This window comes from Pseudorasbora parva, chromosome 4 (genome assembly GCF_024679245.1).
Source record: "Pseudorasbora parva isolate DD20220531a chromosome 4, ASM2467924v1, whole genome shotgun sequence".
NCBI lineage: Eukaryota > Metazoa > Chordata > Actinopteri > Cypriniformes > Gobionidae > Pseudorasbora > Pseudorasbora parva.
The window spans coordinates 25875263-25887717 of NC_090175.1; the positions used below are offsets into that span (position 1 = coordinate 25875263).

At 36.2% G+C, this 12455-nt stretch overlaps 1 protein-coding gene across 3 annotated transcripts in view; it reads right to left on the reverse strand.

Annotated features, from left to right (window-relative positions):
• epha6 (eph receptor A6) overlaps positions 1 to 9808 on the reverse strand; it is a 174353-nt gene extending 164545 nt beyond the window's left edge. Inside the window, exon 1 of one of the 3 annotated variants that reach the window (XR_010904743.1) lies at positions 9026 to 9808. Coding sequence is in view for 2 of the 3 variants with exons in the window: in XM_067441397.1 (XP_067297498.1) it covers positions 9026 to 9101 (76 nt within the window). In the remaining variant the exon portion in view is untranslated. The remainder of the gene's footprint in view (positions 1 to 9025) is intronic. The other 2 variants (XM_067441397.1, XM_067441398.1) reach the window with 2 other exon arrangements.
• Positions 9809 to 12455: the final 2647 nt, after the last annotated feature.

The window sequence follows — 12455 nt, forward strand, 5'->3', positions numbered from 1 at the left end:
CACATTTCATTCAGTAACATTAGATAGATTTGATTTATATGATGTTTAATGTTGATGATCACGTTGTGGTGTGGCAAGCAGCGGGGCGAGGGACCGCGAGAGCGGCCGGTGACGAGTGGTAATGAGTACCAGCTGCGTGACACACCGGTCTCGTCTCGCAGCAAGGGACGGGAGCATAAAAGGAGGAGTGAAGGCAGCGGAAGACGAGAGAGGACCAGGCCTGGAGTTTATGTTGAGTTTTGTTGTACGTGTTATTATGTGTTTGTGGGCAGTCGTCCGTGAGGGGCTGCCCGTGGTTTTACTTTCGTTTTGTTTATTTATGTTGAATTAAAGTTTTGAAACGTTCGCCGGTTCCCGCCTCCTTCCTTCCCATCTACGAACTGTGTTACACACGTTATTTCACATATACATCTGATTACATATGATCTAATAGTAATAACCCAGTTAAGGGACACATTTAAATGTAAAATCAAAATCTAAACCCATTCAGTGTGAATTCAGCTTTTACGATATGCATACAGTTAAATACAGTTTTTTACAATGAGTACAGTGAAACAGATCTTTATGCATTTCCTAAAAGAGTACTGAATATCCTGATCAAAACGCAGGTGAAGAAGAAACAGAAACAATCGATAGTGTATGTAATCATATGCATATGTTAAATAAATGCTGTTTAATCAACATTAAACAGCATATAGATCAAAACTGCCTATGTTACTCATGACCCTGGACCAGCTATAGACTGTGCAAGCTTTGGGGTGTTGATGTATATATATATATATATATATATATATATATATATATATATATATATATATATATATATATATATATATATATATATATATATATATATATATATATATATATATATATATATATATATATATATATATATATATATCCAACTAAATATTCTGGGGGCCATGAAATTGTGAAAGAGTTAAGCATCATACTTAGTTGGAAGCTGTGATAAAAAAAAGCATTCTTAAATTAAGTGAAAATGCAGCAACATCAAACACTGAGTCTGTAATGTTAGCTGAAATGTCATTCCTGAGTCTCAGCTGGATGGCTTTCATGTTGATAGAGACAATGGCATACTCAACCTACTGTGGCACTGATGAGAAAAGCATTCTGGGATATGAATAGATTGGGATGCTTGTCAATTTCTGCTTTTGGTAGCAATGATGTAGTATTGATTTATATTGATCTTCAGTCAAGGGGGAATGCATCCAGATAGCATGGTGTAGTTATGCCATTTGTCCTTAAATAATCATGGCTGTGAAGACTGATTCAGGCTATAAATCAAATCATTTTCGTGTTCAGCATTGGCCAGCACTGACAGGGTTACTAGAAACTAAAACTTTTTAAAACAACTGCTTGCTATTTAACTGTATTTAAAATGTAATTTATTCCTGAGGTGGCAAAGCTGAATTTTCAGCATTACTCCAGCCATGTTACATGATACTTTAGAAATCATTATAATATGCTGATTTGGTGCTCAAGAGAAAAAAAATCTTCTTTTCAGCATTTGTGCTGCTTTATATTTTTGTGGAACTCATGACACCTTTTTCACGTTTCAGTCGACTTTGATGAGAAAGGTACTTTTAATGCATATGGTTAAGTGTTTTACTCAAAGTCACAATAGTGATAATGGATATTAATTATATATGTAATTATCCAGTTTATGTTATAATCCTACTTAGTACTCAACATGTATTGCGACATTAAACATTGATTTTTTTTTAGTGCCAAATCAATTATGTATGCAATTACATGCACTTTTTTATAGTACTGTTTAAATGCCCTTCACTATTATCATACTTCAAAAAGAATTAACATGAGCTTCCAAAAAGAAAAAAGAAAAAACCCAAACCACTTTTTGTCATTGCATAAAAAAAATATTTTTTTTACTGTATAAAACTTAAACATCAGTCACAATAAATGTATGATATAATACTCTAGACTAGAACCAACAGTGCACTTGCTTACTAAGATCTGACATTTACCCAAGCAATCTAAACAAATGTCTTTGAATCTTGGCTCAAGGAGAAAATAATGGTTGGTAACAAGGGAAAAAAAAGTATGTGTGAATGTGACAAGAAAGATCCATGCAACGAATGTTCTCTTTCTTTTTGCTTTTTCTCTTTTTTTCTTCTTTGAGATGAGTGATGAAGACGAGAAAGGTGACATTTGGAATTTGAATGTCACAACCAGAGAAAAAATGGCCCTTTGTCGAACGCTTGAGATAAATTGATCTGATAAAGACAGCACTGCATGCATTAGTGGTCTTTAGCCAGGCATTTAGTGTGTCTGAGACGATGTGGAGGAGTAGGAAAAGGAAGCGCTGGGGTTAAGGCTAAGATCACATTGCACAGACAGGCCCTGGAAATGTCAAGGTGCAATTTACAAATTGATTCCAGCGACAATAGAAAGTCAATGGAGAGGCGCGTGCAGGTCTGTGTGCCACAATACCCAAAAGAAGCTCATCTCTTCCGTCACTTACACTATATAAAATCTTTACATTTTATTCAGCTTTTTGTAAATGTATCTATGAGCAAAAGAGACAGAGCATGTCTAGGGTGTCAATGCGACGTTGGTGAATCACTCAAATTCTTTTAAATGAATACATAAATGACTACATAAAATAAGAGGATTTTTCTGTGACCTTGATATGATGAAGAGAACAAGAAAACAGGCAGACAGACACAGACACACATGAATACCGCTGCTGAGGACACAAAGCCTTATCCTGCTTCTTTCTCTCTTTTTGAAGAGCCAATGAAGTGTTGAAGGTATAAAGAGAGAAACCTCAGAGGTTCGGCACCATAGTGTCTATAAAATCAATAAGAGCACTCCATGCGGCAATGATAGCAACACAAACAGGGCACTGGCCATTAACAGGGCTCAGTTACAGCACACAATTACTGTTTACATAGCACTTTCCTGACACACACACAAACACAAACCGTGTAGCCTCAGTCACTGTAACACACTTTAAACTGCAGCTCCCTGGAGAAAGGAACATAGAAGAGTATACTTTAACCTATATTCCCTTTTAACTGAAACATTGCTCTGAACAAAAGAACAAAAATCTGACCTCCTCCAGAGAGTCAACTGTCTGCATCAGAATGGATACACTAGCAAACTTTCATAAAGTTTGCTAATGAAAGCTATGTAGAAAAATGTTAATTGGCAAATTGCAAAAAATCACGGTTGAGACGAGACGACAATGAAACGACACTTAAAAAAACAAACAAACAAAAAAACTGTTGAACGAACAGGTTAAAAACTTCTCCACGGAATTGAATTACAAATTCATTTTTGTTTGAAATGGTTTGTTGAAATTTTGTTGTATGAACTTAAATTAATTTAGTGAAGAATACAAAAAAATGTGTCATTCCAACTAGATATTGTTTTGCAATGCCTAATAGAGTGATCAACTCCGTGACCGTTCTTGAAAGGCCCAGCCAGAGTCCTGACTTCAACCCAATTGAGCATCTAGAGACCTGAAAATGGCTGTCCACCAACGTTTCCCATCCAACCTGACAGAACTGGAGAGGATCTGCAAGGAGGAATGGCAGAGAAAAACTTGTTGCACCTTTTCCAAAAAGACTCATGGCTGTATTAGATCAAAAGGGTGCTTCTACTAAATACCGAGCAAAGAGTCTGAATATTTTAAGGAATCTGCAAAAATATCAACAATTCTGTGTTTTTCTGACAATATGTGTACATTACTGGGAAACAAAAAATGAACTTAAATGATTTTAGCAAATGGCTGTAATGTAACAAAGAGTGAAAAATTGAAGGGGGTCTGAAAACTTTCCATACCTCCTGTACATGTTCCAAGATTATTTGAGAGGGGTGTAACTGATGCTATACCATATACTGCAGGAACTGAATAAAACAAATTAATGTTATTTATTTCTATAAAAACTAATAACAAACACAAAACTTGTTTACTTGCTAAGTGAAGTGTAACTTTTGTAGCATGCAAATGATCAAGTAAAACACTTGTCCTCTGGCATTAGCACAGTTACAGCTCATTGAGAACAGACGTATTTCACGTAGCCTACACAGTAGCCCACGGCTTAACCACCAGAACCTCAAAAACTGAAATAACATAAACTCTTTCAAATGTTAAATATAACTGAACACCAAAATTTCCCTTTACTAAAAAAACACATTAAATAGAACTCAATTTCAACATTTTATCTCCTTATCTATCCCTATGCAAAACATGCTGGGAACTAGAAATATACTGCCCAGTTCAGTCAACAGAAATGATTAATGAAGACCCAACACAAATGGTTTATGCTAACTTAAAATTGTACACATTTCCTTTCATTTAATGTAATACAATTGACTGCAAATAGCAAATTGTTCATGCTTGGTGTTGCCAGATCTCAGGAGTTTAAATACCCCAAACAATACTTTTCTCTTGTGTGCAACCATTGCACACAAACTCTCTCTACATGGCAGAAAATGTGCTGTGAAATCTGAAAATGGACAACCATGCAAGCTGGAGTTTAGCAATATCCATTGAGATGTTCTGCTCAAATAAAAGTGAAATACAGTCAGTCTGTGTTCCTTTATGTGGCTGCGTTTGCGGTTTACAGAGACTAAATCTACAAACAAACCATTTCAGTGATGAACTGTAATAAATCCAAACATGGATCTCGACTTCTTTTCTTGCGATTGTGTTTTCAGAATAAATGCACTAATAAAACCTCAGTGTGATAATACAAAGTCTTTTTGTTGTATTTTAATAGAAAAACCAACATAATTTAGAATTATTTTAATTACAATTAGGAATTTTTAGCTTTTGAGAGAAGCTTTTGAGTTTCACCAGTTTTGTACAGAGTGTATTCATTTATATAAAACTATTCTAAATTAGGAAAATAAATGAGTTGGCCTAAATGAGTAAAACAAACCATGAATATGAGTTGAGATTGTCTTTGTGCTTAAAGTTGGAAGTGCAATAGTTCTGATGAAAATTTAAAAAATATTCGCAAATGACAACAATCTGTAATCAAAAATATTTTAGCAAAATAATTGCAATTATTATTCGAACCATTATACAGCATGAATGAAATAAATGAATTGACTAAAACTAGACTATTCAACTAAAAAAAGAAAAAGAAAAAAAAAAGGACATGACACCAAGATATTTATATGATAACTATACATATAACGATAGATATAAAGTCTTGTTCTAAAACTCAAAATTCTCAATATTAAAGAATAGCAGAGTTCAAATCAGAGCTATAACAATAACGATATAGAGAAATTATATTGTTGGAATTACTTTGAGAATTATTTTCTCCTGCTGATGAATAATAAAAATATTGACAGCCAATCAGAATCCATCCTGCTGTAACAAGCTCAAGCATTTCAAGTGACAGACAAATATGCACTTAGAATAAACAGAACAATGTAGTCTGTTGGTCTGGATGGTAATTAACTTTAAAGTTGTTGTTCTTGGAGTGAATGGGCCTTAAGACTAAATTAAACAGCTGACAAAATGAACACTAGGGCAAACATATACACACATACATCTCAAGTAGGTGAAGTGAATAAAGAATGACTTTTAATTTCTCGTTCAATTCCTGAACTGGAAATGAGGTAGCAAACATAAGTCGAAGATTTGTCCGGTGACGTAGGACTGTGTGCGACTTTCCAGTTCCCACTGGATTGTGTACTCTGCATTTAAACTTTACAAAGCCTGAGCCTTGTCGTTGGTCCATCAGTCATATTTTTTATACTCCATTGTTAATTTGAATCGCAATTAGCAAACAACTCTTACTGCAAGCACTGAAACTGATTTTTAGGTTAAAAAATGCTGCGTGAACTCAACCAATCAGGGGTGTGTTTCCCAAAACTATACAGTTGCTAACCTGTTAGCAACTTGGTTGGCAATTGTAAATTGCATTGCAACCAACAAAGTTGCTAACTTAGTTAGCAACTATGGTTTTGGGAAACACACCCCAGCATGGTCAGAGTTCTACCTCGCAAGCAGGGACATTTTGAGTGGGAAATTAAAAATACTTGAACTCTTTCCCTACCATTGACAATTTTTTTTTTGCCAATCCATGTTTTCACTTCTGTAAGGTACTGGCCTCTAGTATGCATCTTCTGAAAGAGTAAATCATTTCTGGATCAAAAAACTGGTGAAGAAGAAGCAAAAACAAGTGATAAAAGTATTGCTTATGCCCATGTAAAATAGTGTGATAAACATAAAACAGCGTATACATCAAAACTGCTTAACGTTACCAAATGAAATGTTGACGAGGCATAAGACTTGGGGGTGTATAAGCTTTGGGGGTGTAGATGGACTCGATCTACTCCATCTATGTTTTGATCATCTTTCTGAATCTGATCAGGATGTAGTCTTTGACAAAAATTGACAAAATTTGCTCAGCTTTTTGCTCAAGATGTTGCCCTTTTTTATGCGCTTATAAGAATATTTCTGTTCCTTCTTTTGATATATTGCCTGTTCAGATATTCAAACTTTATATACAAATTTTGATTGCTGGCTTGAGAAAGGCTTGTGCTATAATGTTGTGAAGGAATAAATCCCAATTCAGTCATGAACTGAAGGATACAATTCTTAAATTCAGGATGTTTTTAAACCTTGTTACAGGAGGCTATGGACAGCAATATAAATTCCAAAGTCATATGAATCGTGCCCATTTATACTGTCCTACATTTAAATGGATTATGCACACTTTATCTACTCACATTTTGACCAATGGCATGTACGAAAAACCAAATGATATCTGAGAAAAGGGAGGTTAAAAAGCCCTTGTGGAACACTTAAATACCTCTCTGGACTGATTAGAGTAGGGCTTGAGAACATTTCTATCTTGCAGCGATCTGATACCCATTTTGAAGTTTTTCTTGGTGCAAGATGACAGTTGAGCATGATTGGCAAGAGCAGCCCGTCAAGCATCAGTGCAAAAAGGTGGTTTTAAGAGGGGCTTATTACAGACCTGCACTTAAATAGTGACTGGTTTTACAAGGGGGTCAAAGAGGCTTTCGAAATTCAGATATGAGCGTGAGGAGGAGAGAAGACAGGAGATTGCGTGACAAGCTTATTCAGAGAACAGTCTTCTTTTAAATGGATTTTTAAGGGCTTTGAAGAGTTCTACAATGAATGGCCTGCAAAATGTTCCTTCCTTTTTTCTTCTTTTTTTGAGGTAAAGAGAAGCATATGAAATACAAAGCAGTTTTGATTCTTGTGCTACAGTATATGGCAAGAAAGAGCAGAGCATTTCTTATATGTCAGTACAGCAGATGCATATATTGCGAGGTCATAGGGCCATCCCTGCATGCATACTAATTGGATATTATCATCTGTGTTAATCACGAGGAAGGATTTGCATTCGAGTCTACTGCAAACCCTCAATTTCCACTTTTATAGGTTCACAGGGGAAAGGATTGTATCCATATCTACTGTTTAATTTGTGATAGTTTAAACTGAGAAAACAGTGACCTGTTAAATAACTGCTTTCCATCCCAGCTCGGGAGAAACAAGATGACTCATAACTGGGAGAGAAAAAAAAAGTTTTTTAAATGCCGTGCAAGCCAAATCAGATGGTTTGAGTGTTCTCTCTCTATCTTCTGCACATCCCACACAAATATGCTCCCTCTTTCACAACACGCAGACATAACACAAGAGAGTCACTTGTTCTTGTAATGTTCGCATTCAAAATACTGCCATTTGCCTAATTTGTTGTGTGAATGACCACTGCGAATTACGAGTGTAAACAGAAGGGAGGAGTTACGGGGGGGGACAGGTTCGATTGGGAAATGCCATCAGTCTTAGACAGGTGTTGCAATACAGGGTGAGTTGTAACACCATTAGTTTAACTAATTATAAATAATACAAATTAGGGTGACATCCCAATTATACATGCCTGTCACCGTCCTGAGGCGACTGTAGAAGTTTCTTTGTTTAAATATAACAGATTTACTGGACAAAACACAATTTAGAGGTAAGGTGTTAAATTTTATATCTGGTTTACAATTTGTTATGGTAATGAACTATCAGGGGGAAAAAATCTGAAAAATAAGTACAACCTTACCTTTACTTGCCCTTCATATTAAATACATTTCAGAGTGATGCTAAAGGGTACCACAGGTGTACCTTTGAGGCTACCGCCCCAGTGACAAGCTGTTATGTCCCCTTTTGGACAGTTTATAATCAGAACCATCTGGTTGTCTTTTTTCTAACATCCAAACAAGCTTTAGACAAGGATGGCAGCACTACTTTTATTGTATTCCTACTGGACCCGCAAATATTGCACAAAACGAGACTGCCACAGTTGTTAGCATATGCTTTGTATATGTATTTCTGTATCGGTAGCAGCTTAATCTGCGTTTAGTTTTGAATTAAAAATGTTTCTTACATGCCTATGTTTACAGTTTTGAATCATGTGATGCATCAAATGGAGCAGGTTGGGTTGGAGGTGTATTTCTGAATACATATTATTTCCACAAATTCATTGACAGAATGTTAAATTCCCATGTTTTCAATTAACGACCTGCCCAGGTACTGCCAACAACAACACTCTTTTTACTTGACCTTGATTTACAGAGTTGTAAATGTATAACCTACTTTAATGTGACAAATGTGGGAAATTCATATCAATGTTTCAGAGCGCAAATAAGAAGAAAAAAATAAGAAAATAAATGGCTATTTATAGGTGTTGAATGTGTTATGGGTTATGGGTACCCAGTTTGTGTGATGCTGAGCATAAACCTGCAGAACTACGGAACAACAGTAAACAGTGTGATTAATCTTTCCTGCGCTGAGCTGCAAAACAAAACAAAGTGCAATCTTCTGAATTGTGGGTACAAGTGTCATTAGCCAAATAAATAGCTATAGCCTAGTATCCTGGCCAAATGAAAGGGTCAATGCGGTTTTACGGTCTCGTTTGCACACAACACGCATCATAAACATACACAGCATGCCTATGAATAGGCATTATGTTATGATATCTTATTGTTTATTATAACTCACCTTGGTTTGGATGGCCGGGGTCCGACAGCATCAATCCCGGTAAAGCAAACACGAAGAAAAATCTTTGAAAAGTCATTTTTTGTATCCAGTTGTGTACTTAAGTCGGTGACAGTCACTAAAGAAACGAGTCCACGACGAAATATCCAGTAACAAAATTCATTCAACTATTGTAAGCGATTTTGCGCGTCACCCGCCTCGTTCCCCGCATCGCGAAAGCGCGGACACGGAGCGACAGAAATGCCAGCCCATTACGCGCAACTACTGGCGGCACTTGAAAAACTTACAGAATTTATCCCATAAATAGGGTAGAGGCTGAGAAGATAAGTTTTCTCTGACGATGTCTGGTTGTCAACACTTGAAACAGGGATAGACTAGTTATGTTCTCCGGTCGTCAACATCCAACGGGCTTTCCCCTTCTCTAAACGTTAACGCGCGCTCCTCTGCTTGACACTACGTGCCGTCAACACGAGCCTGGCGAGTGTCGGGCGCATAAACTTGTCAAATCAGTCTCGCGCACGCAGACAGACCTGGCTGGAACGAGAGCATCCCCGACGCTTTAAGTCTCGGGCGCGCGAAACGCGATCTTGAGGTGAAAAGCCCTAGTGAGTTTTGAGGATCTAGACGGAAGACCAGCTCATCAGCACTAGAGGGTGTTCGTTTCCACTCTGTGCTGTCCGTGCCGTCCCGCGGTTCTTTCAAGGCTAGGGAAGTCCGGCTGGCTTATTTTAAATGTGGCACATAAACAGTAAGTCTTCTTCGGTCTGCATCTCCTGTCAGCCTGACGCAACACACTGCATAAGTTATATGCAGTTCGTTTCCATTGCGAATGACACATCTGCTGTGTACCTAAACATTTCTCCAGCCTGTTTGAACCATTGCAATCACAGTGAGTTTACCTTTTCACAGTTTAACTATTTTAAGGAATGAACATGTGTATCAAAATTATAGTTGTTGATGTGAACTATGCAATTTTGGCAGTATTTAGCAATTTATTACAACAAAATTCAGAAATTTTGAAATAATATTATGCTGGAAACAATAGGAAACATTTGTTTTGTTTAAAGACACCAATATGATGATTAATGTTCCCTTTGGCTGGAAAATTCTACCTTATTTATTTTAATTCATTTTTCACCATGCGGCTGATGTAACAGTGCTTTAGGACCATCGTGTTGGGTTGTTGCATGGAGAACAAACGCTCAACTAAATACACTGTAAAATCAAAGAACAGTTGTCCTAACAACCCCCCCCCCCTTTTTTTTGTAAATGAATGTCTTAACTTAGTTGTAAAAATGGTCCCACTTTGTTACAACTATTATGTACTTACATATAAGTGCAATATACTTATTTTGTTCATATTGTAGAACAATATTTGCAGAACACTTTTGCTGATGTTGAGGTGGGAAGTTAGGGACAGGTGTGGTGGTATGGGTAAGTTTAAGGGTAAGTTTAGGTGTAAGGGAAGTGTCAACATTGTAATTATAAATGTAACTACAGAAGTTATGTACAAACATAATGTACAAAAAATGTAAAAACATGTATGTACACAATAAGTTCATTGTATCAAATTAATTAAAATGATGCATTAAATGTTACATTGTAGTTATGGCCACCTAATATTCAGTGGGTCCGCAAAAATAGTAATCTGTATTCATTGTTCTTTTTTACCCAAGTTAAGATTAATTGATTGTTTTAAGTGCCCTTTTCACATTAGTCTCTAGTCTCTCTCTCTCTCTCTCTCTCTCTCTCTCTCTCTCTCTCTCTCTCTCTCTCTCTCTCTCTCTCTCTCTCTCTCTCTCCTCTCTCTCTCTCTCTCTCTCTCTCTCTCTCTCTCTCTTCTCTCTCTCTCTCTCTCTCTCTCTCTCTCTCTGTCTCTCTCTCTCTCACACACACACACACACACACACACACACACACACACACACACACACACACACACACACACACACACACACACACACACACACACACACACACACACACACACACACACGCACACACGTTTGTTATTGTGACAAATGGGGACATTCCATAGGCTTAATGTTTTTATGTTAGATGTTTATGTTGTATCCCCTTACACTGCCCCTGCCCCTAAACCTACCCATCACAGAAAACATTCTGCATTTTTACTTTCTAAAAAAAAAAAAAAAAAAAAAAAAAATCATCCTGTATGATTTAGAAGCATTTTGAAAAGTGGGGACATGGCCAATGTCCTCATATTTCACTCACTCTCTCCTTGTAATACCTATGTCACATGTCATTATACACATTTGTGTCCTCATATTTAAAAAAAACAAAAACAAAAAAAAAAAAAACTATATATATATATATATATATATATATATATATATAATATATATATATATATATATATATATATATATATATATATATATATATATATATATATATATATAGTCTCAATAGACTTCATTCATTTCCTCTCCTTCTGCAGTTATCTTTCTCTAGTTGCATTCACTCACCCAAAGTCATCTTAAATATTGATTTGTCAATACAACTTAAATATTTAATAGAACATCATATAAGATGACTTCATAAATTGATGTTGATGCTTTTGTTTGAACTCACCATTATGGTGATCAGTCTTCACTTTGGTTGGGCACTTGGAACTTAATTTTAATTTATTGTAATTCTCTTGCTATTGATGCAGCAATGCAAGAAGGAATCACATTTATCTGGTTTCAAGCAATGGAAAGTATGTCGCTCTTAAAAGGTGACCTTTAGCTTGTAATGCTTAAATCCTAGTCTATTTTTCATGTCAAATAAAGATAAACACATTGTGAAACTTTTAATTGGGTTGATACAATCCCTCTATATGTGTGACAATATTGTACTTGATCATGCTTGGATCACACACAGACTTTAACATGCAGCATGCAATACACAACAATAACTGATTTTATTTATTATTCATTTCTTTATTTTAGTTACTAGAACTATTCCTATTTCACTTTACTAGTTTTTTTTAAAGGCAATCAGTTTGCATGTTTTTTATTTTTATTTTTTTTAAGTAGTCTCTTTTTAAAGGTGCCATGTGTAAAAACTGAGGTAAAAATATCCAAAAAATGACCTACACGCGTATCAAAAGAATGAGAAGAAATAAGGGCGATGATGTCATTAAAAAAATGTCAAGTTATAGTGCTGCAGAGATATCAACCTTAATTAGCAGTAGCATTACTAGCCCCGGCCCGACAGGTATCGTAATAACAGTCTCGGCCATGGGAGGCCGTATGCGGGCAACATAACCACCAGCCAACCTGGCGTACTTGAACCTGATGTCAAATCGTGTGGAAAGTACACCCCACTACTTCATTTCAGTTCAGGAAAGAGTGGACGGATGGCCGAAGCCCTTGGCCCCTTAAATTTATCTGATATGATAAAAAATAGCTGTTTTTACCCTGACAGGAAA